Consider the following 27,991-nt stretch of genomic DNA (forward strand, 5'->3'; position numbering starts at 1 on the left):
TTGAAAGGATATTCAACTCAACACAGAAAACACACCAAGTTTTGTGAATCAGGCTTCCGATTTTCTAGCCAAGCTTTAAAAACAAGATTAAAAACAAGAACACAAATTATTATGTGATGAACCAAACTGTCACTCTCTATTTGATTTAGAAGATGTTTGAAAATAAAGTGCCAAAAAGAAAAAAAATGGCCTCAGCAGAGGGTGAGGAAAGATTATGTCCTGGTTACTTGGCTTCTTGCTCTGAAATACCCTGTGAGTGTCCAGTCTGGGGTGGGACATCATAAACAGGGCACCCCATCTCTCACTGTCCCTGCCTCAACCCTGAAGAGGGGTTCCCAGAGACTGGCACAAATGCCCCATCTCCCTTCTCCTTTGATGAGATGGTCACGTGACTGTAATGATGAGACAGACTAAGTCAGGCAGCTTTCAAAGAACCACTGCTAAGTGTCAACGTGCTGGAGGATGTTGTTTACCTTTGTTAGTTTCACCATTTTTACAGGCCCAGGGAACCAATTCTACCCAACAACAGTGAATTGAACAGAAGCTCATCACTCACTGTCCCCTCCACATCGGTGTCTTCAGTACCTTCAAACTGTAGTCATGGCTTCAAATTGTGGCTTTGTTCCCAAAGAGAGGCCCTGGGAGTCAAGGGAGTGCAGTCTTATGGCTTAAATCCAGGTGAGATTAGTCACCAAATGAGCAGCAGTATGTCCTACAGAAGGTGCTTCTGTCCTTTAACGACAGGACTGCTCTTAACCTGGGCCTCCAAACTGGGACTCTCAGTGGCTTACAGACAAAAATCCAGGGATCACCAAGAGGTCAGCCGGACTTAACAAATACCACTCCTTTAACCACCAGGCCAAGCTGGGAACAACTTTGCTTGGTAGACGAGCGTGGGGAGAGTCTGAATTGTGTCTGTCACTGTCTCAGGCTTCTGCCCTGCATACGTAGATACCAGCGTGGTTTAATGGACCACACGTTCCTGAAAGTTGTGTGGCAACCAGATTTTCATAAACAGAATCCTGTTTTATTTTATTATTGTTTTTTGAGTCCTCACCTGAGTATATGTTTATTGACTTTGGAGAGAGGAAGCGGGGGAGAGAGAGAATGAGAGAGACATCGATGTATGAGGGAAACATCCATCAGTTGCCTCCTGTACACACCCCAACCAGGGACGGAATCCACAGCCTAGGTATGTGCCCTGACTGGGAATCAAACCTGCAAACTTTTGTTGTAAGGAACAATGCTCCAACCAACTGAGTGCCCTGCCAGGGCTAGAATCCTATTTTGAATGCATGGAGAAAATAGCTATTTTATCCGATAAACGAGAGATCATCGGACTTTTTCTCTAAAGGACCAGATAGTAAAGATTTTACATACTTTGTGCACCTTACAATTTTTGTCTCAGCTACTCAGCTCTCCTGCTGTAGCACAAAAGCAGCCATGTTTCAATAAACTTTTATTTACAAAAGCAGACAGTAGGCCAAATTTGGCCCCTTGGCCACAGTGTGTCAACTCCCAAATTAAACAAATAACTCTGTTGGGTGAGGTATAAGTAACTACTAGGGCTACACAGAGAACAAAACAGAAAAATCGCTCATCTTGTGAAATGCTCTATGTTCAGAGATTGTAGGTGGACTATTTAACACATATAATATGTACAATGACTTACCTCATTAAGTGTACAGTCTTTCTTTAGAGCTAAACTGATCCCTGGCAATCAGCTGATTGGCTTTGTAGGTTTAGATTTTTGTCCTATGATTCTTTCAAAGTGGGTCCAATTCACACTCTAGTCTAAAGTAGTTTGAGTTTACATCTAAATCCACTACCTTACTTTCAAATAAGCCCAGTAAGCTTGGGGCTGCCAGGAGGAATACCAGAGGAAGATAATAATTTCAAATGCTCTACCTCTTCATTTCTTCTCCTCTGCTTACAACAGCAATATTTTTACTCTGGCTTCCTGTTTCTGGTACATGCCTTCTTTTTTTTGCCATGTTTATACTTCCCCCTGTCTGTGGTTAAGTAAGTATAAAGCCCTATTGCTGTAGCTTTAAGTCTCTCTTACTCAATCTCGCGTGCTTTCTCTCTCTCATTCATTCCTACACATAGGCTCACACGCCTGCTTTCCTCTACTTCTCTCCCTCAGTATGGCAATTCTAAGTACAGCTTTTGGTATTCTTTTCTATTTACTTCAAGTCGTTTCTGGAGAAAGTGGCTATGCACAGAACGGTGAGTCATTTCTAACTTTTCTTTAGGATTTCAGATTACCTTGAGTACATGCTTCAGGTTGCTCAGATCTCTCATAGACCTGAGCCAGGCACAGGGCTGGAATGGAGAACTTGCCACTGTTCTCTCATTGTGTGTGTTCGAACCACCAGGACAGGGGGCTGGGGGTGGTTTATAAAGTCTTAGAATTTTCAGGAGAAATGCATTTGTCTCTCCCAACGTGGATCTTAATGCTGGTCAATTCCTCTGCTCTTACAAAAGGAACACCCACTCGGATGCTACAGTTGAGCTTGTTGGTTATACCTTGTTAAGAAATGAAGCTAGATTTGTTTTGCTTAGCTTTTCCAGAGGTTCCAAAAACATAACTTTCATGATAAAATGATGTCTAGAAATAACAACTTTGTTTGCACCTACCCTTACTACATCCCCAGCACCTAAAGAGTGTGTAGGACACAGTGGATATTCAATAGATATCTGAAAATGTCTTCAAAATACCTAAGTTTTGATAGATTTATGTGAGATTCCTAATAACTAACAATAGAAAAAGATCTCAATGAGTTGTCTCATTGAAACATATTTAATTGTCTTCATATTAACAAATTTACTATCATATAATAGTTTTCTTTGGGATCCTTGAAGAACTTAGTATCTAGAAGCGGATGCTGCCTACTCAGTAAATATGTTGTGATTACAATAAAACTGTAGACAAAGGCACAGCAGCAGCAGCAATGGGGTGGAGAGGGGGGCTACCTGGGAAGGTGGACTACCAGCTTGCTCATGAAAATTAAGCTCTTTCACTTTAAGAGTTAAAACTTTAAGAGTTCACTTTAAGAGTTTGATATCTTCCTGTCGAAGCTATCAAACACATCAGCCTAATGACTCAGCTTAGATTTTTAAGTCATATAACTACTAAGGATGGAAATCCCTAGAATGCTTTTATTACAGGAATTGTCAGAGGGTTGACATTTTTCACAGCGTGACCACGTATGAGTCACTTTGTGGGGGACGATGATTATTCCACAGTAAACATTGCCTTGCGTTTTGCACAGAGAAGCTTGGCAAACAACACCCAAATCTTACTCTTTGGAGGATAACATATTCGTTCCCTCTGCTTCTTCCTGGTGACCACGCGATTTTTAAAAGAAATAAAAATTGTCATAAAAGCTAAGTTTTCACCTCAACTTCTTAAATTTCAGACATTTTTAGGAGATCTGTAACCACCCGTCCACACGATGACGTCGAACTACTTCCCAGTTTGGTGTGAAAACTAATCAGCTGCTGGTTGTTGAAAGATAAGTTAGTTCTCCGAGAACCACAAGGGTGATCAAGAGAAGAAGTAGCTACTTTTGAAAAATCGAAACCACTTACACTTTTAATCGACTAATTCTTTGCAGCAGGTAGACGTCGAAACCATGCTACCTCGTCTATACTACACATTCCAAAAGGATTAAATTTTTATGAAAAAATGTGCTTAGATAATGAGCATTTAAAAAGTAGTAAGTTAAGTCGCTGTGGTTCAAAAGCTCTATGTAGTTTCAAAGCCCAAGCAACAACACCTTTGGCATAGTACTCTTTTTCAAAGGAGCCCCAAAGTTTTCGTGTTCGCATTCTCAGAATTAGAATTCTTGTCTTACCTCTTCATTACTTATTTCTCAAAAATGGATATGATAATAGTCATAGATAACCCTTGTTGAGGTTTTACTGTGTTCTAAGCTAAGTCTTTGTAGTTGTTCGTCATAATAACATGAATTTACATATCAGTACCCTGAAGCTTAGAGAGGGTGAGTAATCTGAGAGAAGACCACAGCTACAAAGCAGAATAGCCAGCATTTGAACCCACATCTGTCCAGTTCTGGTGTTGGGGACCTTAACAACTGTGTATATTACTCTTGCCTAAGAATTTTCCCCTTAGATCAGCTATAGCATTCCCTTTGTAAAATGACATGCAGTTGTGCAAGTCGTTGAGGGGAATTTTTCTTGGTTATAAGGTAACTTTGCGCAGAAATACCTGCTAATGAGTCGATGAGCTACATCTCAAAATCTAGGCACTTTAATTAAATGACCAATACTCTGTATATTGTATGAGAATATACAGCAAATTCACTTTATCAGCCTCTGTGGCTGGGGGCAGTGGGTGTGCTTTGTTCTGCCAATGCCCAGTTTCCCATATTCTGTTCTCTCTCTGGCTCATTTTATATGTTAAAGTATTTAGGAGACCACGCTGATCCATGGCTGTCTGAATCCAAACAGTAATGTAGGTTCTGTTGCATAGGATGGGTGGAAGGTGGGTGGAAGGCCCATGGAAGGTCCAAAGAAGGGAAAACATCAAGACAGCGTGAGACTGCTGAGTGAAGGCGGGCTGAAACTGCCCAGAACCTTTCAACTGAGACAGGCGCCGGCTCCTGGGAACCGAGGTTTAAGTCTGTAAGATTACAAATGAGCATGCTCTTTGAACCTAAAAGCTAGGCCGCTGCGTTATTTAAAACGGTCATCAGGAGGGGGACCGTACCCTGCTGAAATCAATAAGGAGCCTTGGCTGGGAGCAGAATTGTGAGCCAGATGGCTTCTAGGAATGTTCAGAAAGAGCAGTGCCCACAGATCTTGGCTAGCTGTGGCTTTCCCAAATTTTGCTGCTTTGACTGAACCGACCTGTCACTCAGCTGGCTGGCCCCCTCACAACCGACTTTACGGACTTCCCCAGAGACCTACTGGGTTATTTAAATAAAGGGGGTGCTGTTTGTGCATCTCACGACCTCTGGAACTCAACTGGGGTTTAATTTTAGTATATTTTATATCTGATTTAAAGTCTCAAAAGCATCCAATTTCTAGTATAAATGGGCCCACAAGTAATCATAAACTCACACCCAAGCACTCAGAATGCCTTTGGTTACTATGGGTGTTCATGTTCCACTAGGAGTATGCTTACTGTTAATATTGTGAACTACGCATACAAAATGTCTATTTAAATTTAAGGGCTTCCCCCCAACTTAAGAAATTAAATACTGCCTGTGACAGTATTTCCAAAAATGACTACAAAAAATTTATGATTCCCCACATACTTCCAGAATTTGCTTGTATCAATGGGATACGGTATCTATAGAAGATCAATAAACACAGAAGCATTATCTATAAGATTTGCAGGAAGGTCCACGAGATTTAAGTCCTGTCAGACCTAAGTTTTTTCTAATCACATTTGCCTCAGTTAGTAGCTTAAGACAAGTTACCTTAAATGAATGTCCACACAATAGAAAGAATCAATGGTGCTTTTAGTTGGGACTCCTATTTAGGCAAGGGAAATCTACCGCTCAAAAACGTAAACTTCTGATTGTAAGAATTCTACCATCTTCCTTCATTCAGAAAAAAAAAAAATACTTGAGGCCTGACTGGAGTGGCTCAGTTGGTTGAGTGTTGTCTTGCAGAGCAAAAGGTCACCGGTTCGATTCCTGGTCGGGTACATGCCTGGGTTTCGGGTTCAGTCCCAGACAATGCACATACACAAGGCAACCAATCAATGTTTCTCTCTCACAGTGATGTTCTTCTCTCTCTCTTCCTCCTGTCCTTCTCCTCTCTCTAAAAATAAATAAGTAAAATATTTAAAAATAAATAAATAAAATACTTGAGAGGGGAAAGATTTGTAATAAAGTCCAAGGCTAGATTAGGTAGCATGTGAATAATGGAGATAAAGTGTCTATTACTTGAAAGGTACAAGCTAACAGAAGAAATCACCATTTAAATAAAGGAAAGACTGTGGTTAGTGCTTCATTCTGGGTCTCTAAAGCATAAACCAAAAATAGAAATATCTGGAGGTTATTTCTTAATTGCAATGAATTTATTTATTTATTTATTTTGCTATTAGAAAAATCTGTGCTCATCAGGTTTTGTTTTGGCTTGGGTTTTTTTTTTTTTTTTTGGAGAGGGGGGGGAGTTGTTTTGCAAACTCTTTCTCATTTCTGCCCTTGGGCTTTTTTTCTTGAAATACACTATAATCACTTCTTCATGCCAGCCCCAAAGGCTGCCATTTCACTAAAGTAACTGCAGATTTCAAAAGCAGGCACCTTCCCCCCTAAAAGTTCATACTTTAAGTACTAAGTATGTGAGAAATAAAGTGTCCTTTGTCTCTGAAAAAAAAAAGAAAAAAAAGCACGCACTCTTTTGCCTCGCTAACCGCTGCAGGTCTGTCCCTCCCCAGGAGACTTGGAAGACGCGGAGCTGGACGACTATTCCTTCTCCTGCTACAGTCAGCTGGAAGTGAATGGATTCCAGCACTTGCTCCACTGTGCTTTCGACGACCGGGACGTCAACAGCACCGGTCTGGAATTTGAGATATGGTGAGAAATGGTGGCATGGATGGGGGCTGAGGAACCCTCTGCCTTTCTTCTTGCATGCTGTGCAGCAACGGTGGCAAAGGGAGGACTGTGGGGGCTAATTATCAAATATTACAACCCAGTGCATGCCAGGAGCTTTGGGGAACTCCTTGTCCTTCACCAGAAAACTCGTGCAAAGAAATCGTCTTGGGTTCATCTTTCAGGTCTGGGGGCTACAGTCCAATGATGGTATGCATCATAGAGATCCTGCATCCCTCCCGAATTTGTAGCAGAATTTCAATCCTTGTTTGCCTAAGACGCTCCTTTAAAAAATATCCTAGCCTGAGATGAGACAATCTTGTGTCTTCAAGTTGCATCTGGAGTGGAGTTGCCTCGTTAATAATCTCCACACCGGCACTTAGCAGTTTTTTATCCTAGAGCTGGTTACGTAACTTATTTATGCCGGTTCCTTCACCTGTTAAATGAGATATACTGCCTCACAGGGAGGCTGTGTGGTCTAAATAACTTACTGCTTTAGTAATTTAGTTAGAAAGCACATCCAGTATGTAATAAGTAGTGGAAAAGAGGCATTAAGTCAAACATCTATGAATAGAGACCAAATGTCCACCTTCTTGACACAATTTGACTTTAGATGATACTCCCAATATCAATCTTCCACAAACCCACAAAAATAAACTGGCTCTTGGTCTCAGGAGGCCTTGGAGAAAAGGCCAAGAAAAAGAGAAAGTCTCTGTTTTGAAAATGCGGGAAAGAGCTCAGATAGCTTTATCTTCTCCCTCCTCCATGAATCATCTCTCACTGTTGAGAGTTACTACCTCTCATGACTTGAAAAAAATACTCTAACATGAAATTCTGACTTGTGGTCATCTCCAAATTCCTATCAGGTTACCCTAATTTTAGTTAGTTTCTTAGTAAAGAAAGTGGGTCAAGATCCACCAGTAGTAAAAAAAAAAAAAAACCTTCTTAAATTTCATAGACACTCAGACGTGCCCCAGGATACGTGGCCTAGACGAGCCCTGCATTCCGTGTCTTACACTAATTTTCGGGAGCTTCCTGCACCTCCTCACTCACTACAGTCACTGGGTCAGCATGGTCTTGCACTTGAATTCCATAGCGTTTCCTCAATCCACCTTTGTTAGTTCACGTCTACAACACTCTTTCCAGGAATAAAATATGTCGAGAGAACAGGAACCCACGATATGCAGAATCTATGCTGCAACTAGACTACATGAAAACAGCCATACAACTCATTCTAACTATGCGCTCATTTTTGTGGGCAAAACCTCCTCCAGCACAGAGGTTTGGCTTTGGGTTCTCCAGCCCACGGTTGGCGGCCTTGGGTGATCACTGTGGTTTCTCTTCAGGAGTCCGAGGCTGACCTCTCTGTCCACTTTCACTCACACAGCATCTGCCCACTTCCTTGCCCACTTCCTCCAGCACGTTTCTTCCTATTTCCTGCCATATTTTAATCTATCCATAGCTTCCATTCGGGTTTCTCAATTGGATTCAGGTGTTTCCATTGGAAAGGATTTATCTTAAGACATGTTTTCAGGATGGAACAACACGTATGAACTCCTTAGTAGGTTATGGCGTTATTTTCGTAAAGGTATGTCCGTCTTGAGGAGGGATTAGCGGAACCCTTAGCTTCAGAGGGCAACATATCTCAAATTAAACTCACTTAACCAGAGTGCTGGATTTGCTGGTTAGGTTGAGTTTGTATTCCACACTGAAACTTGCTTCGTGGAACTTTGTTTCCCATTAATATAATGGGTAAAGAAGAAACTGGAAATTGTGCTTTCTGCTGAAGTCATTTCAAAGGTAGGATTGTTGCTGAAACCCGGTGCTGTTTCCCAGAGGCCTCACCTGGGCCGTTTTTCTGTATGAACTTATCACGTGCCTGATCTGGCCGTCAGTCTCCCAGGTTTAGAAACCTAGTTGTTTAGTGTTCAACGTGCAGGCCCATCTCTCAGAGATGAATTGAATTATCCAAATTCACAGAGCTGGATTACCTGCATCCCACCTGACGGCTTCACACAGACAGACACAACTACCGTGGAGACCCAAATATTCATCCTGGACTGGGGGTGGGGTTGGGGGGAGGAGGGACCGAGAGGGCCTGGAGGTTCCATATCAGTGCAAGTCCACTCTTACTGAGGGACCTGAAAATATTTCATTTACCTGAGTTCACCAGCTGTGAGGCACCTGGAGTGACAACACAGAGGTGCTGGAAACAGGCACCGAGGCTGCGACCAGGTGTGGGGGGGGTGGTGAGGGTTACTTCGGCAATCTGATCATAACGCTGTCTTGCATTGGGGTGGAAAGAAGCATTAGTGTCTAACATATGGTCAGTGCCTGTAAATGGTGCTTAATTCTCTCAATAGTCAGATTTGCATTAAAAAGTTTACCTTTTCATTAAGATTTTACCCTTTGCGACAGTATGGGTAGACCTGGAGAACAGTATGCTAAGTGAAATAAGCCAGAGAAATACAAGTACCATATGATCTCACCCGTATGTGGAATCTAATGAACAAACAAGCAAAACAGAGACAGACTCATAGATGGAGAGCAGATGACAGCTAAGGGGGCAGGGAGGTTAGGGGTGGAGGGACTAAGCAAAAGAGAAAAAGGACTCGGGGACATGGACAACAGCGTGGTGATTGTTGGGGGGAGGAGGTACAAGGGCACTAATGGTAATGGAAAAAAATAAACTTTCAGAAACAGAAAAAATGTGATCAAAAGGTTGTTCAGTAAATATAGAAGCAAACAAAGGAAGTTTGTCTGTTGATTTTAAGACTAGAGTTATTTGGTTTAGATCTCAAAGTGGTTACATTTTTAGAATCAGTTGCCAGCATTTACATATCTAGATATCTGTTTAAAAATCAGATTTCATAATGCTGGGCTCATCCAGCAAAAAATAGGCAAACAGAACTCTGGCTGCTTCCACGGATGGGGACTTAAATGGCAATCCTAAAGCTGGTCTCACTTTATGTCACCTGCATAGGTAATTGAATTCAGGACCCTGCGTTTCAGGTGTCTGCATAGTTTTTCTAGTCAGCTCTCAGAAGGCGGTCATACTTCCTTCATTTCCACATTCTTGGGGGCGCCACCATTGCTCCCATGTGCCGCCTATAGGTGACACTTCAAACCTGACGCGTCTCGTTTTCCTCAGTTACCCCAATGTCACGGCTGCACCCTGCCCTGTCTCCCTCTCGCTCTGGACTTCGCCAGTGCTATCTGTCCGTCACAGGCTGTTCCTACGGTCCTTCCTTCGGGACACCACACAGACTTTCACAGTCGTTCCGTATGTTTGAGGTAGATTCTGTCCTTCAGGGCCAAATAAGGAATAAAAACTACAGCGTATTTTTGCTTTTGTTTTTAGTACTTCCATGTAAATATCATCGCCACACTAACCTGTACAAGACTGCCGGAAATGTAGGGAGATGCAGGCGGGGCATGATCCCCGCAGTCTCTCCCTATTTGCAGAACAATGGGCAGAACGATCACACAGATTTAACTACAGCTTTGTATAACTAATAAAGTCTTGGCATAAAAAGCAAAAAAAAAGAACGAGGAGATTTGTGCTGAGTGGTTTAGGGTTGATGTCCCCAAGGACGGCCCCTCAGGGTCCCATTTGTTAGCCTATATTACCCCTCGTGCACCTTCCCTTAAACACCCTAGAATGGTTCTATTCAACCCAAGTGCAATGCAGTTCACGAATGTGTGAGCCAGATGTGAAATGTTAAATGTTCTAGTGCCACATTTTATACAGCAAAAAAATAGGTGAAATTAATTCTAATACTATATTTTATGTAACCTAATATATTCAATATACTATCAACATGCAATCAACATGAACAACAAATATTAATGAGATACTTGACACTCTTTCGCATCCTCATCCTCAAACCCTGGTGTGAATTTCACATTAAGAGCACATCTCGCTTTGGACTAGCCGTGTTTCAAGTATTCGAAAAGCACGTGGGACAGCAGCTATTGTGTTAGACTGCACAGTCCCGGAACGTCCCTAACCCTAGCAACGCAGGGTTAGCCACCAAGTAAATTGCTCTCATTTAATTAAGTGGATTGAAACAACTTGGACTGAATTGAGTTGAACTACTCTGGGGGGCATGCTAAGTCTCCTCCAGTGACCTGAAGCCAGGGGCACGAAACAAGGACCCCTATTCCAGCCGCAGTTTTTTCTGAGTTTCCTGACAAGGCTCCCCCCTCCCCTGTCCTCACCCCATGAAGCAGGTCCTGGAATTCAGAGCCCTTGAAAGGATGCCCAGGCCCAGAAGCTAGCGAAATGGTGATCTTTAGTTTTCGTGGCTCGTTAATCTCATTCCCCAAAAAGTAGAAATGAACTGAAATTACCATTTTAGAGTCTTCCTAAACTTCCGACAGTACCAGGCACTTGTTACACGGTCAGGACCTGTAGCTGGGGGCTCCACACGTTCTTTACCCACCACTGTATTCCACGCGCAAGAACGGCTTAAAAGCTGTGATTCCTCCACATCACATGAAGTGGGCTTCTGCCTCAATTCACCGCTTCTATCCTTATTCATCGAGTCACGACAGTGTCGCATCTTCAAAACTTCCCGTGTGGCGTTCCTCCCAAGGAGTATTGCCTGTATCCCTCTGGCTTGTGCTCTGCTCCAAGTGGGAAAACGCGTGTAGCCCGTAAAACAACACGCCCTCGAGAACCTCCAATAAACACACATGAACATATGTGCACACACACACTGAAAACCAGAACAGCTGCATGCCCCTAAAAGGCAGCAGTTAACTAAGAAGCTGCATTTGGGGGGAAGATCATTTTAAGGAATGTCCCACAAAGAGTAAATGTATTTAGCCGATTAGAAAAATAAGGAGTTTAACCAGTCTCTCAAAGCCCACAGCAACCCACAGCTGAGTGACCCTGCACCTAAAGTTGAGGTGCTCTCCGCACATTGTAGCCCCACGCCCACCTCACCTCAGGCCACAGAGTCCAGGAGTGATGGAGCGTGGGCTCACTTGAGCACAGGCAGAGAACAGCCACACACATCCAATCCACCAAAGAAAAACAAAGCGCATTCTGGATTGGAGGTAGTAAAGGACCTGTTCCCTGTGATTAAAAAAAAAAAAAGTATCTAATTAATGAGAAGGGTTCTTTTATGTAAGCAAACTTATACCAGGGTGCTTTTTTCTGCCACAGTCCCCACTTCCAATTTGGCCCAGCGATGCCTCTTTTCAGGGCTATTTGGCAGAGTTTAAAGTGCATGGAGGAAAAACGAACCGGTAACCATGGTTATCACAGGAGAGGGAAATCAAATGGAGGGTCAAGGAAGGGAGAGAAATGAGTAATTTTACTTTATTCTGCGTTGTTGAATTATTTTTACAATGAGCACACATACTTTGCATTACTGCTTTGATTTTTATGCGCTTTATTAATTTATTTGGTTTACTTCCTCCTTTGATGATAATTCATTTTGGGAGTAACATTTACCTATGGTGAAATGTACGGAACTTAAGTGAATTCTGAGAAACAAATCTGACATACAGTAGCCTTTGCCTCGGTCAAGATACAGAACATTTCTTCCCCCGTAGAGGGATACCCCAGGTCCCCTCCCAGTCCCTCCTCACCTGCCCCACCCCTCGCGAGAGCAATCATAGTTCTGAATTCTATCACTCTTTGGTTTTGCCACTTTCTGATAGTTCTTATAAATGGAATAACACACTGTTCACTCTTTTCTGACTCACTGCTTTCCCACACAATGTTTTTGAGATTTATCCATGTCAATGCATGTCTCATAACTCATCTTTTCAATTGCTGGGTGTTAATTCCACTGTCTGAATGTATCGCAAGTCTTAATCCTTTATCCTCTTGATGGACATTTGAGGTTTATCAACTTTGAGATGGTTATTTTTAAGCTGTTAGTAACATTTTTGTACAAATCAGTTTGTCCATAAACATCTGTGTTTCTCTGCAGTGAAAACCTCAGAGTGGAATTGCTGTATGATGGGGGAGGTGTGTGCTTCACTTTATAAGAACCTGCTCATCAGGTTTCCAAAGTGGTTATACCATTCTACCTCCTGCCAACACTGTGAGCTACATTCATTTCTAACATTTGGCTTTGAAATACTATCCAGTTATTTTTATTTACATTTCTCAAATAACAAATAATGTTGACCACCTTTTCATATACTTCTTGGCCATTTGTATGTCTTTTGGGGGGCAAATCTCTTGTCTTTTTTATTGAATTATTTGTCCTTTTATTGTCGATGGGTGTAAATTCTTTATATGTACTGGGCGCAACTTGTATGTCAATGTAATGATTACATAATTACATATGTATATGTAATTACATATATGTAATGACGTTATTTTCTTTCAGTCTGTAGCTTGCCTTCCATTTTTGTAATGGTGTATTTTAATAAGCAGGAGGTTTTCATTTTTGATGAAGTCCAATACAATCTCTTTTTTTCTCTCTTATGTTTCTTTTTGTGTCATTACTATCTTTTTTATTGCCAAAGTTAGGAAGATATTTCCCCCTGTTTTTTTCTAAATATTTTCTAGTTCTAGACTTTATATGTAGTATAAGATTAAGACATATTTTCCATATATTCGCTCCGTTGCTCCAGGACAATTTACTGCGAAGGTTTTCTCTTTCCCATTGAGTTGATCGGATACCTGTATTTCAAATCAATTAACCTCATATGTGAGAGTCTATTTCCCAACTCTGTACGCTTTCTATTCACCAATTCATCTACCCTCGTGTCAGTGCGAAACTGTCCCGATTATCACAGCTTTATTGTATGTTTGAAGTCAGGCACCCTGCGTCATGTCTGTCCTACTTCTTCAGTGTCGTTTAGCTGTTCTTTGAACTTCCACATAAATTTCAGAATCAGCTCGTCATTTTTTAAAAATTTTACTGAGATTTGGATTAATATGTTATATGCCAGTTGGGGGGATTTTTCTGTCTTTTCATTACTGAATTTGCTAATTCTCAAACATAGCTCTCCATTTATTTAGATTCTTTTTAACAGCTCTCAGGAATGTTTTGCAATTTCCATTGCAAAAACCTTAAACACCTTTTATTCATTTTATTTCTATGCATTTTATGTTTCTATTGCATACACTGAGCTGTTATTTTTTAAGTTATTTTTGTAATTGCTTGATACTAGCCTATAGAAATTTAACTGACTTCTGTACAATGGCCTTGATGAATTCACTTTATTATTTACTGTAATTGTATTGGAGAATATGGTTTTCAATGTAACCAAACATGATGTTCTTCCTTTCCAATCCAGGTGCCTTTTATTTGTTTTTATTGCCTAGGGCTGGCTAGAGTGTCCGGCACTCTGTTGAATTTAAATGATGAGGTATTCCTGTCTTGTCCTTATCTTAGTGAAAATATTCACAACTTCACCATTAAGTATATTAACTATAGACTTTTTGTAAATTCCCTTTACCAGGTTAAGGAAATGTCCTCCTATTAATTATCTGCTAAGAGTTTTTATCATAAATGGGATGTTGAATCTTGTCAAACACTTAATCTGCATCACTTGAGATGACCAGATTGTTTATGTCTTTTATTCTGTTAATTTGATTATATTGATTGATCTTTGGTTGCTAAACCTATCTTGATGTTCTGGGGTATATCCTACTTATGAATTATGTATTAACACGAATGTGTTAATATTTTCCTAAGGAACACTTACATATACATTCTTGAGGGACATTTATCTGTACATTTCTTTTCTGTAATAGTTTTTGCCAGCTTTGGTCCTAGCGTTGAGCTAACTTCATAAACTAAGTTAAAGAGGGTCCATTTCTTCTCTATTTTCAGGAAACATTTGTGTAGGATTGATACTATTTCTTATATATGTGACAGAATTTACAAGTATATAACCATGTGAGGTAGAATTTTCTTTGTAGGAAAGTTTATTAATAATAAATTTAATTTCTTTGACAGAAATGGAGCCATTAAGATAATCAGTTTCTTCCTCATTTTCACTTTTGGGCAATATCTCTCTTTAGTGATTAAGGATTGCAATATTCAACCTTTTTGTGTCAGAGTTTATTTAGAATTAATGGTGTACTATTTCATGTAAAGTATAAGAAATTCTCAACAATATAGTTCCACTTATCATGCCTTATGTTTTGCACTATTATTGCCACATATTTCACTTCTACATACCTCATAAATGCCAAAATAATGTCATAATATTTGCTTTAATTAGTCAGTTATCTTTAAAGAACTTCAGAGGAAATATATATTGTTTTTTTCAATAGCAAATTGTGCTATTTCTGGCACCCCTAATTCCTTCCTGTAGATCTGAAATTTCATCTAGTATCATTTCCCTTTGGTCTAAAGAACTTCCTAAAACAAATTACCTCAATTTTTACTCATCTGGAACTATCTTTACTTTGCCTTCATTATTGAAGAATATTATGTACATATAAGAAGTTAAGGCACACATCTTAATTTTCCTCTTTCAGAGATTTAAAGATATTATTCCACTGTCTTCTGGTTCTCATAGTTTCTGATGGAAAGCTATGTTTTTCCCTGGATGCTTTCAAGATTTTCTATTTGTCTTTGTTTTTCGGCCATTTGACTATAATGTGCTCAGCTTTAATGCTGTGGGTCTTACTCACATGGATCTTATTCACCCTTTTTAAAAGGATGAAATTCCTTCTAGTTTCTGCCTGCTTTTTGTTACTCTCCAATGCTTTTATGGAGGATTTTCAAAAATATATTGTCCCAAGTTCATAGTAGTTGTCTATTAGATGAATGTGATATAAGTCACTCTGCCATTACTGGAATCACTTCTGGAACTAACCTTTATACTTTTTTTAATAGGAAGTTTTTGAAAGAGTACAATTTGGAGCTTTTGATGTTAGTTCCATGGTAGGAAATATTCTCTTCCTCTGTTTTCTGGAAGCCTGATCTTCATTGGGAACAGGAAGTTACAGAAGCAACAAAATTCAATCACCAGAGCATTGCTATTGCATGTTACGTAGGGAGCATGGCGAGAAGTGTTGGCTTTAAAATCTGCTGGTGAGTTAAAAATAGACCACAGCCAAAATTACCTATGAAAATCCCTAAATTACCCATTATATATATGGTTTTATGTATATAATCCTTTAGACTATTTCATCATTTCCCTTAAGACTTTTTGGTCTTAAGGATTCTTTAAGATCTTCCTTTATAGGCTTTCTTTCTTTCATTTATTCCTGTAGGACATCATAAAATGCAAGTATTTTCTCACCTAAGCAAAGTATTTGTTTTTCAATGATCAATTATTAAAAATAGGAATTTTCCATTACTTTTATGAACATGCTTTGAATTGCATCTAGTGCCTGAGTAAATCATCACTGGTAGTAATGGCAGCCAAAAGCTACATTATTTTAATTGTTTCTCTCTCTTTCACCCGCGTCTACCCACTCAGCTACCTATGGACAGAGTTGAAGTCACACAGCTGAAGCGCACCGTGATGCCGGTGCGCTGTGTGCAGAAACCCCTGCTTTTATTGAGACAGACCCCCTTTTTTCTTTCAGTGGGTCCCTTGTGGATGTGAGTTGCCTGAATCTCAATAAACTGCAAGAGGTATATTTCATCAAGACAAGTAAATTCTTACTGATTGGATACAGCAAAATATGTGTGAAGCTTAGAGGAAAGATCTTAACCTGCAGGAAAATGAAGATAGTCGATATAGGTAAGAAGATTGGGGGGGGGAGGATGGTTGCCGTTTTTCAGATGTCTTAAGATATTGATAGTGTCTGGATTGTCTGTATTTCAAAAGCGGACAGATTGTGAGAGTCATTCGCAATAAAGGGCATCAAATTCTCTAATACAAATAATTTTTATTTTTTAAATGTATTTTATTTTTCAACCACAGTTTACATTCAATACCATTCTTCAACAGTTTCAGGTTTACAGAAAAGTAGCCAAGAAACCACACACGCTGCAGAGTGGCCCCCTCGCTGCCCCAAGCACCCACCTGACCCCATGCCCCCTAATCTTGACATTTTTGACTGTATTCCCCACACTGTGAACCGCATCTCTGTGGCTGTTCTGAAACTCCCAATTTGCACCATGTAACCTCTTCACCTTTCTCGCCTGGCACCCCAACCTCCCTCCCCTCTGACAGCTGTCAGTCTGTCCTCTGTACCCACGTGCCAAATAACTTTTTAAAGAAATGAAAAACTTTAAGCTTATGCCATTAATTCTTACTGTGGGAATTCTCTGGGTTTTCACACTCAAGGAATGAGGGTGATTGGCACCTACTGACTGAGAGAAGGGGTCATCTCTATGAAGTGTCTAACTAGGTCTCCTGCCATCCACTTACCCATGTCCTTTCCTTCCTCACCTTCCCTTCACCTTAATGTCCAGTAGTCTTCTCACCCTGTGTGTACTATATTCCCAGTGTGTTTAGTTAAATAATCAAGTTATTTCAAAAAGTCAACATGCCTTCTGCATTAGAGTTCTCCAGAGCAAACAGTAAGGGATATATGGAGATGTGTGTGTGTGTGTGTGTGTGCAGGCTCACAAGACTGTGGGGCTGGCAAATGTGAAATCTGTAGAGCAAGAGCGAGGCTGGAAATAGAGGTTAGAGTAGATATTGTAGTCTTGAGTCCCAATTCCACAGGGCAGGCCAGGCAGTCCAGAAACCCAAGCAGGGTTTCTATGTTGCATTCTTGAGATAGAATTACTTCTTCAGGGAATCTCAGTCTTTGCCTTTAAGTCCTTCATCAGATGGGATGCAGCCTGCCACATTATGGAGGGTAATCTGTTTTACTCAAAGTCTACTGTTTTAAAGTTGGCTGTGTCTCTTTAAAAGACATCTTTAGACTAGTGTTTGCCCAGACGAGTGGTTACCATGGGGACACATGAAGTCACCATCACACTTTCCTAAAAGACCTGTCACTGAGGGTTGACGCCAAATCTGAGTTGGCCTAGAAGACATATATTATACTTTGCTAAAAATGATGATTATGTTTGAAATAAAGTTATAACTTGAGTTACTAAACTCATTTGCATGTTTTCTTTGGCTCTATATAATATCCATATACAAAAATAATACAAATCAGTAGGTCCATTCAAGTAGCTGCTTCTAGGTCAATATTGATTACTAATTTACCGTTTGGTTACCAGGCAAGTAAATCAAAACAATTAGAAAGATTGGGAATTTAGACACAAACATTTTTTTGATTATTTACAGATTTATGGCCCTGAGGTAAATAAAGTTCTTTTTCAAAACGTGAGATACCCTGGTATAGAAGAAGCTCTAAGCCAACTATGATATATCTGTGCAACGGAATACTAAGTACTTGTATGGATTCTACCTAAGGAGATTTCACACACATATGTGAAAAACTGTTCAAAGTGTTTGAACATATCAAGTCTTTTGCTGGTTTTAAATGCTGTGGCTCTGTCTCTCTAAATTCTCAAACCCCTCCCCGCCCCTACCACCACCTCTACCCTCAGACAATAAAATTAAATGTAAGAGCAATACTCATCAGAGACAGCAAAGAGAAACTTGGAGTCTAGTATGAGCTTTGTTTCACTAAGATGGTAAAACAGTAAAAGCAAAAGTGAGTGTTATCTTGTGAGAAAACAGAGCTGCTGGAAAAGAGACACGGACAGCACGGGTGTGAGAGTGCCGGGTGGAGATGACCCCACAGGGTGTCTCTGTGTGTGCGACACAAGCTCTCCGGGTTTGCTCGTGTGGAGATGAGGCTGCTAGGGAAGGGTGTTCAGGCTGTGCACTGCCCAGAGCGCTCTGTCTAATGGTGTACCATTTACATGGCAAATTGACATTCACTATGAAAGCAGGCAGGGCAGGCAGAGATGCTCAGTCCTCTGACAGGGTCCTGGAGCTTCGAGGAGACCCCTTCTTCCAGATCCCTGCCCCGCGCACACAAGGCCTGCGAGCATTTCACAGAGTGAGCACATGAAGATGTATGACACACCCACAGCTCCGGGGGATGCCCTGCCCCATCCAAATCCCCAGATCTCACACGCCCAGGGCTTTTATGGGTCCACATTCTGTAGCCCCCGCAGACTCTAAGCCTGACAGCCTCGTTTGAGGGGCATGGAGGAGATACAGGGTGTGCACACAGCCGGTAGCATGGGCCCCTGTAAAGGGGGCTCGTGAGAGCCCCTAGGGGCTTTAGAAAACACCTCTGTGAACAGAGGATGAGAAGCGGTGGAGGTGTGTCCCACAGTCGCATCTTCTGATTCCTAATGTGACTTTTCACTAATAGGACTGTCATTTAATTAAATTCAAACTGGATGCTCCTGATGGAACTCAGAGCCAGCACTCCCCGGCAGCCATGTGCCTCCTCACTATTTCCCCATCTTCATTGGTCTAGAGGGAAAGCTTCCCGCCTTCCCACTTTTCCTGGCAGGGTAAATTTACATAATTGTCCAGGTCATGCAAGAATAAGTGAACGTGTTTAAATGTTGTTTGAGGAATGAGCATCTTTTTCAAATGGGCTCAGAAACAACATTTACGCTAGAGGCAGACATATGGGGAGAGTGCCTGAACAGGCCAGTGGGAGGTAACGGGGCCCAGAAACAAAAGCTACACGAAGAAGAGTGACAGAATTGAATTTAACTCCTCTTAAAAACCATCCCACGGGGACCTGAATAAAAACTAACCAACCTCTCTGAGACTCAATTTCCTCATCAGTAGAGTAGCCAAGTGAATGTCGATGGCAGATGGCGTAAGCAAAGCACTTGGCACTTAGTAGGTATATAATCAATATTATTCTTCCCTTAATTCTTCCTTTATCTTCCTTGGGAGATGGGGATGGAACAAGAAGCTCAGTTCCAGAGGTTTTGTTGATAATGTGATTCTTAATGATTCCCTTGAAAGAAGGGCAAGACGTGGTGTGGCTGGTGTGAAAGGGTTGACAGGATTCTCTGTTGGCCTGTTTGTCTATGCCTGTCCCTTTCCTGCTTCTTCCCTTTAGAGCATTGTCCCTCTATCTGGTGCATCTAAGGAATCACCTTCCCCTTTCATGAGACAGCCAAGGGTAAAGAACGAGCCACTCCTCTTTTACGGGATCTCTGGAGCAACGCAGGAGAAACGTGGACACTTCGGCAAGCTGATGGCAACATGTGGGCCAAACTCCACCACACGAGTCGGTTTTACTGGGCCAGCAAGTCAGTCTTAAAGTCCAGCTCAGATGGCCCAGAATCAGCTCAGCCTAATGAGTGAAAGTTTGATTCTCTCATTAACCACGGGTTTAGGTTAGATTTTAACCTGTGTGTCCTCCCATCTCTGTCTGAGGTCATCCAGGCAGAAAAGTCACCACCCCATCCCTAGATAACTAACCTCACAGGCTTCGTGAAGGAGCAGCTAAGAGGCCAAGACAGGGAAGGCTCCGGTCACGGTCATGGTGGCAATCAGCCTGACACACCCGCTCTTCTAGGAATTCAATACCTTTCTCAGGGTTTGCTCTGCCTGAAACAATACCTATCTCCCTCCAACAGCATTTCACATAAGATGCTTGTGATTCTAACAGCAACTCTGTGTGGCAGGGAGGCAGAAGGAAGAGGCCAGAGAAGGGTTTGGAGCAAATGCAAGCGAGGTCGAAGCAAGAGACAGTCTGAGGTCACACTGGAAGTTCCCAGCCAGGGCCAGGATGCAGACCATAGACTGCCTTATAGTCGAAATGAGGTGCAAGTTTGTCACCTGATCTTATGGGAATAATGAAGACTCAAAGCTTAACCATTCTGCTTTGGGGCTAGTTAATAACAAGTATTCAAAAAGTGAAGACGTGTTTTTGTATAAAATTAGCACTTGCTGCTGTAACAAATAAGCCCTAAAACATATGGTATCTCAAGTACCATTAAATTTATTTATTGTTCTCCTAAGGGCAAAATAGGCGTTTCTAACCTGTGGGTGGAGGTCCTCCAAGCCACACTCAGGGCTCCTTCATCTTGTGGCTCCACTGTCATCAATATATGACTCCGAGAGGTGGAAGGGGAGCAAGCCTGGGGTCACACCGTGGGGTTGGTAGGCCAGGATAGGAAGTCATGCACATCACTTCTACTCACACTGCTCACTAGACCACACCCAACTGCAAGGGAGGCTGGGAAATGTAGTCAGGCCTTGAACCAGGAAAAAGAAGAAGTAATTTTCTGAACAAGAATGTGATTTCCAAGGCAGATGAATTTTAAACATTATAATTATTTTCTTGAATGCCTTATTGGCTGAGTTCATTTTTTTTTCCTTTCCAGTTAAACCTGAGGCTCCTTATGATGTAAGCGTCATCTATCGTGAGGAAGCAAATGACTTTGTGGTGACATTTAATACATCGCACTTGCGAAAGAATTATGTAAAAAATTTAATACATGAGATAGCCTACCGCCAGGAAAAAGATGAAGCTAATTGGATGGTGAGTCAACTACATTTATAGATTATCAAATTTATAAAGATATATATATATACACCTTTATGTATATTATATATGTATATACCTTTATGTGTATATATACCTTTATGTATATTAAGTTACATATATAAATTAAAGTGTATAAAACTATAAAATAGCAACTTCATAATGTTACACATTTTATTGTTCCAGGGGTACATTTACCTGGGGAGGTCCCTTAGCAAGTTTGTGCTCAAAACGCACCTTTTACTGAAAGAAGCTCTAAGAGTAATTGCCTTGGGTTCTATAAAACCTGTGTCTCCTCTGGCCCATTCCTCTTCTAACTCTGCTTTTTTCTTGCTCTATTTTTTGTTTTTAATGATGTCTCTAAATTAGGTTGTGGGCAAACAATGCAAGTCAAGAGCAACTCAATCCTCTTTATTTGGGGACCTCAAAAGCCCAACTTTCACAGGCAGGTCAGGCAAAAACATCGCCAAGTCATAGACACCATTGATGAATGGAAGTTGTGAGAGCAGCCGAATGGAGTAAAAGAAAAGAGCAATGTAGAAATATACTTCTGGAGGGAAATGACTTTTGCTCATTAACCTGACCACTCCCTTTCATCTCCTCGTGGGATGTGAAAGGAGGGAGAAAGAGAAAGACGAGATTGAAGGGTGAGAAGAGAGGTGGGAGCGGAGGAGTGATTTATATCCTCCCAAAGTGGGAGAGCCCAACTCACCTGACTAAGACCGTACCACTGCCCCCCTTCGCCATTTGTAGCCTCATTTAGGAGCTCATAGTCTCTGTCCCAAAATCTGGGGCTGACCTCTCCATGTGTTAGAGTTCCTTCTTGTAACAAATATAAGAGAACTTGGAACAAATGTCCCCAGGACTAAACACGCGCAACTTCAATGACTTGGGAGATCTGGGAGCACCCTTTTTTATCCTAAACTATAGTGGCACTTTCTGCTCTTCAGCATGTGAATTTATCCAGTACCAGGCTGACACTCCTACAGAGAAAGCTGCAACCTGATGCAATGTATGAGATTAAAGTCCGGTCCATCCCCGGTACTGACTATTTTAAAGGCTTCTGGAGTGAATGGAGTCCCAGTTTCCACTTCCGAACTCCAGAGACCAACGGCCAAGGTGAGAAGTGGATGCCGTCTCTGGGACCCACAGAGCACTTTGGCGGTCCAAGTGTGTGAGTGAGAGTGAGAGAGATGGCTCCCCGGAGGGCTTTCTTCACTTTCTTTGCAGAAGACCTGCCATCTTTGCCCTTTTTGTGAAGCAGCAGGAAGTGCTGGGAGTCAGACCCTCGGTTGCTGATCAGCTGATAGAGGCTGTCTGGACTTTACCGTCCTGGGTACTCCTGGGAACTGCTAGTAATTCGGACCCAAATCCCCGCCCACTACCTCCAGTTCACCAATCAGACTGGGATCTCCAAAGCCCCCTAGGAAACACCTTTGTTGATGGCAGGCTGGCAGGCTGATGTGGCTCTCCCATGCCCCCTTTTTCAGAACAATGAAGATGCCCTGTGGTCTAGGAAATGAGAGTGTCCAGGGGAGCCAAAGGGCATGGCTCAAGTAGGCCCCTGGGGGCCTGAAGCACCGCATGTACACTGCCCCTTTGGGGAAAGAGGGGGACGGATCGGCCATGCTAACCTCTCATCATGCCCCTAGAAATGGCTGGGACTGCCGGGGGAGAACATTTCTGTCACCTCACTCCCCCACCCCCGGCTTCTTTTTCTTGGTGATGGTGGTCGGGGAGGGAGTGCTGGTATCTTCAATGCTGGGTCACTTTTACATTTCAAATGACAGATGTTCTGGACCCGGTCACCTAAGTCAGTGCCACTTTAGGCAAAATTCCCCCATAAAGCCATGAGATCATCCTGTTCACTGAAGAGCCATTTTCCAGAAATAGTGAATGAACCTGAGTTACTAAGTAAACTCAAGTCATCCCGAAGTCCCTTCCGCAGCACACTTCACGTAGGATTGTTAACCTGGGACTACCCTTGCATTCCAGGACAGACGGACCCTATTCTACTAACCGTCAGCACTCTGAGTTTCTTCTCTGTGGCCCTGATGGTCATCTTGGCCTGTGTGTTATGGAAAAAAAGGTGAATTTCTTTCATCAAAAGGGTGGTTATGTGGGATCCCAGACAGTCAGAGCTCTAACCCTATTTACTGATGAGAAAGTTACGAGGCAAACAAGGCATTTCAGGAATGACAGTGCCCCACACCCTCCTCATCCTCAGGCACTCGTGAATTTCCATAGTCATTTTCCCAAGAGGTGAGATGCATAAACTGGACATCAGGCAAATGCTCCCCCCAACTTTTCCCCCTAAAGAAAAAGTGGGTTCCTGCCAATGCCTCCAGAAAGCCTGGGGAGCTAGGGGCACCCACGGAAAATGCAGAATATATTTGAAGTCCTAATTGGTAGCACACATTCATGGGACTTTTGCATTCCACCTTATGATAAGGCCATGTTTGTTTCATCTTAAAATGATATTTTAGATACCGACCAGTCAAGGTATTAATGCTGTAGAAGATGCCCTCAGCACAGGGCCACGTACCCTAAGAACTGCAAATACTCTGATTTGAAAAGCACCATCTTAAACAATTTCTCTGGGTACTTTAGAAAATATTCCTCACTTCTACAAAAGTGAGAGAGAAGAGGTTGCTGTCAGTAAAGAGAAGGAATAAGATGACAACATATATATCAGGAAGAAATGAGCAAGTCCAACTGTAGCTTCATAACTACACCAAACCGCTTCACGGCCACGCCTCATTGTTCCTTTTTTTTCGGGGTTCTTTCCCAGAGGTGTATCTTCGCTGCATCTTGTTCACAGAGTAGGTCACTGAAAACAATCTCTGGTCCAATCCTCCTTGGATTGGTAGGACAATGGGGCCCAGATAAAGCAAGTCACTTGCCCAAGGTGGTCCACATAGCTGTGGCAGAGCCAAGACTAGAAATCCACTCTTCTGATTTCTGGCTCAGGAGGGGTGGAAATACCCATCGAGCCTGCTGCCTCTGCCATCTTTTCCATCTATCCATGTCCTCTTATTTCAGAATTAAGCCTATTGTATGGCCCAGCCTCCCGGACCATAAGAAGACTCTAGAGCAACTGTGCAAGAAACCAAAAAAGGTGGGTTGAAGGCATCGTAACAGCCAAGAATGATATTGCATGAGAAGGAATAGTTGAACCTCAAGTTTTGGTCTTGTTTGCATTCCCAAACCAGGGTCCCTCATAAGATTCTAGTGGCAGCTTCTAGAGGTAGGAAACCAAAATGTGATATAAATTTCAGAATTGTCCAGGCCTCCCCAGGGCTGGAGGGCACCTCCAGTGGTTATTTCAGACCCTGAGGTGTCAGAGCACCCCCAAAAGCGATGAGGCTGCTAAACATCGGGATTCATCCCTGACATTCCCCACCGAGCCCCTTCACAAGCCCTTCAGATCTTTTCCTGAGCGGAGCACTCAGTGGTGCATCCTTCACGCCTTCTCTCTTTTTTGGTGCAGAGCCTGAATGTGAGTTTCAATCCTGAAAGTTTCCTGGACTGCCAGATTCACAAGGTGGATGGCATTCAAGCTAGAGACGAAGTGGAAGGCTTTCTGCAGGATACATTTCCTCCGCAACAAGAGGAGTCTGAGAAGCAGAGGCTTGAAGGGGGTGTGCAGAGCCCCCACTGGCCACCCGAGCATGTAGTCATCACCCCAAAAACCTGCAGAGGAGATGCACACCTCGGGTGCCTGGCTGGAAATGTCAGTGTGTGTGATACCCCTGTGCTCCCCTCCTCCAGGTCCCCAGACTGCAGGGAAGGGAGCAAGAATGGGCCTCCTGTGTACCAGGGCCTACTGCTGGGTTCTGGATCTCCAAATGTCACCCTGCTCCCTCCGTTTCCTTTCCAATCGGAAATCATGACATTGAACCCAGCTGTCCTGGGACAGCCCGTCCTAACTTCCTTGGGATCAAATCAAGAAGAAGCATATGTCACCATGTCCAGCTTCTACCAAAACCAGTGAACTGTAAGAAACCCAGGCCTGGAACCACTCGAGCGCCTACTCCCCCTCACAGCACGAAAAAGACAAACTAATGCAACTCTCTCCACAACCTGCAGGATTCTGAAACGTCGCTGCACCCCCCTCCTCCCCACTTCCAGCACGAGGCAGGAGCATTCTGCTTCAGGTGATCCAAATGATTCAATTATTTCAGAATGTTCACAAAGCAGAAAAGAGCAACAAAAGGGTTGGGGAAAAGGTGGAGGTGGAGGGATGAGGAAGGCAAGAAGGAGCAAGGAAGAAGGGAGAGGAGGACAAGAAGGAGAGCTGATATTACTGGAGTTTGCTGTATGCGCAATGCTGAGTCAGGGCTCAGCTGGTCTCCCTGCACCCTCGCAGTAATTCCGGGAGATGGGAGCAATTATTCTCCTTCTTAATGTTTTTGTTACAGATAATGACACTGAGGCTCAAAGTAACTTGTCCATGTTTCCCACTCAAGATCTGATGCGCACGAGTCTCCCAGCAGTCTCCCCAGAGCCACGGGCCTTCCTCTTAACTAGGGACTGTCCCATTCTCAGGCGCCAAACCTTGCTAATCACAGGATATACTTCATGTCCATACTGGGTCCCTTTTGAAAGTGAAAGGAGAAGTTATAAATAATATGCCAGGATAGTAAGCATAAACCAGAAGTGTCTTGGACAAAATCTACGAGGGAGAAAGTTGGGGAGAAACGGCCTCACAATGTGTCACGCGAGACCATGCACGGCCTGCCATGTCTGCAGAGGTGAAGAAAGCAACAAAATGTCATGAAGACCATTTCATTTCATTTTTCTGAAAAGTGCTCAACGGGGAATAAAGCAGGAGCCCAGGGTTTCGACTGTTGGTTATCGAGAGCACAGTCCCCTTGCTACCACACCCAGCTGCCTCCATGGGTGGAAGGCAAACCTGTTGCCCGCTGTGGTCACTGGCCCACGTGAGCAATGAACGGGGGACAACCGTTCTGTGCGTGCAGAGACGGCCCCAACCCAAGTCCATCCACCAATCGTCCCGGGTTCTCCAGCCGCAGACGTTGCCACAAACTTCAGGGAGACGGAGTCATAACAAGCACATGCCACACGGGGCAGTGAAGACGGACATATGTTCAGGGTCTGGGGAGGCTTGTTGTTCTTGTTGTTTTGTACTTTTTCCCTTGTTTTGATTTTGGTTTATTTGGGGGGAGACTGTTTTTAACTTTCTTGTTTTTTGTCGGTTTGTTCTGTGATGTCTGTGAAGGGGGTTGATGTAGTGGACCAATAGACCTTACCTGCTGGTTTAGAGACCTGACAGTACTCCCATCACCTTATTCCTCACTTGGGTGTCATACTTTCCAAGTCCTTTTCTCTGAATCGTAGGAATGTCTCCCCGTCAGTAGTAATGAGTATAATCCTATAATCTCTTAGACTTGCTTCGTGCTTTGTGATTTTCGAAGCAGCTCCATAAGCATTATCTCTTCCATTTCCTTGACAAGTATTTATGAAAAGCCTGCTTTGTGCAAACCACAGTGTTAGGAACAGGGGACGTGAGACACGGAAGGCTGGGACCCGGCCCTCGCTAAGTGAAAAACTGAATGAAGGTGGCAGCTTTGTGAACAAATGATTATAATAATATGAAATGCTACAATGGGGCATGTTCAAAGTGCCCTGGTGGGGACAGGGAAGAGACCACCAAGGTGACGTACAGGTGGGCTTGTGCTCTCTCCCGTTTGTAGAAAGGGGAGCCAAGGTGACGTCGAGCAGGAGGTCAACCCGGAAAACCTCACCCCGACCTGGCCCTCTTGTACCCTATTCAGAGAGGCCCTCTGAAGTGCCTGTCCTCATTGTCTCCAACTGATGGAAAAACTGAGGCACAGGGAAGACAGGTTAAGTCCTCAGCCTTCCGTGTTAAGTCAGGAAGAGAAGCCCTAAGTTTGTATCCCTGAAAAAATAGACAATCAAATAAATGAGGAGCGAAGTCAGGTCCCTCCAGCTTCAGAGTCCTCTCTGTAAGTATTCTTTTGCATAGGTTATCATTCGAATTTAGTGTGTCAGTGTCTGTCTGTCACTGGAAGCATTTAAAATCCATGTATCATATCATAATTATAATTGCTGCTAATGCTTGATCATCTACTCAGAGATAATGTATAATGTAAGGTTACAAATTTTCTCTGATCAACCCCACATTGGATTTAATCAAGCAGGAAGGACTTCTGGTCAGAGATAACGTAGAAGTCAGAGATGAAAACTGCCGGTTCTGTACAGCATGAGGTGAAAAGAGAACTGATAAGTGGACAGCTAAAGGTGGTCAATTAAACAGACACATCTGGACCTAGGGAGCCCTGGCTTATTCGACTGATTTTCCACCAGCCTTTGCCCCTCCTGTCATCCTGGTTTCCACGGGAAATTGCTTCAGAAAGCTGAGTATGGGCTGGCACAGTTGCATGTACTTGCAACTGTTTCCATAGCTCCGCAACAGGGGCTTCAACGCAGGACCAGCCAGGGAGACGGACACAACACACATGGAGGGCCAATCGGAATGATACAGCTCAGACCGCATCGCTGCCCGCTCTGTGGTTTGGGGGGCTTAGTCTTAAAGATATCCGTTGTTCACTACAGTCAACGTTTCTGATTTGACGACGTACTTTCCACATGCGTTACAAACATTTTGCAGAGCTGCTAAGTATGTAAGTATCCAATATGTTACCATCTCATATTTAATTAAATGCTATGAAACTCTCCATGACTGTACTTGTCTGCTGTGAGAAATATGGATGGAGGGATACGTACAATGGGCCACGGTTCTCCACGGCTCCTGGGAACTTTCTGGTGGGGTCATCTGCTATCACTATATGGGTTCGGATTTTCAGAGGAAACTTTTTCATCAACTTAATGATTAATTCCCAAATTAGTGAATTAACAGGAATTTGTTGAGAATCTGTGTTCCATTACTTTGCACTGTGCTGGGCACAGGGCTTGCAGATGAGATGGGATGGTCCCAGCTCACCATCACCTGGGGACAACAACACACAGGAACAGTTACAATGTCACATCACTAGTTTAAGAC

General features: G+C 42.8%; 1 protein-coding gene across 1 annotated transcript; it reads left to right on the forward strand.

Moving 5' to 3' along the window:
• The first annotated feature begins 2,049 nt into the window (after positions 1 to 2,049).
• IL7R (interleukin 7 receptor) lies at positions 2,050 to 27,663 on the forward strand. Its single transcript, XM_024578591.4, has 8 exons — positions 2,050 to 2,229; positions 6,416 to 6,554; positions 16,090 to 16,247; positions 20,783 to 20,940; positions 21,894 to 22,062; positions 22,939 to 23,032; positions 23,986 to 24,061; positions 24,434 to 27,663. The coding sequence occupies exons 1-8, from the start codon at positions 2,148 to 2,150 to the stop codon at positions 24,935 to 24,937; spliced, it is 1,380 nt and encodes a 459-aa protein (XP_024434359.2). The 5' UTR covers positions 2,050 to 2,147; the 3' UTR covers positions 24,938 to 27,663.
• Positions 27,664 to 27,991: the final 328 nt, after the last annotated feature.

The sequence above is a fragment of the Desmodus rotundus genome, chromosome 1 (genome assembly GCF_022682495.2).
Source record: "Desmodus rotundus isolate HL8 chromosome 1, HLdesRot8A.1, whole genome shotgun sequence".
In the NCBI taxonomy this organism is placed as follows: Eukaryota; Metazoa; Chordata; class Mammalia; order Chiroptera; family Phyllostomidae; genus Desmodus; species Desmodus rotundus.

Coding starts and splice junctions, on each gene's coding strand:
- IL7R (XM_024578591.4), top strand. CDS start 2,148: ATGGCAATTCTAAGTACAGCTTTTGGTATTCTTTTCTATTTACTTCAA. Junction 22,063..22,938: donor TCCAGAGACCAACGGCCAAG/GTGAGAAGTGGA, acceptor CTTGCATTCCAG/GACAGACGGACCCTATTCTA. Junction 24,062..24,433: donor TGTGCAAGAAACCAAAAAAG/GTGGGTTGAAGG, acceptor TTTTTGGTGCAG/AGCCTGAATGTGAGTTTCAA.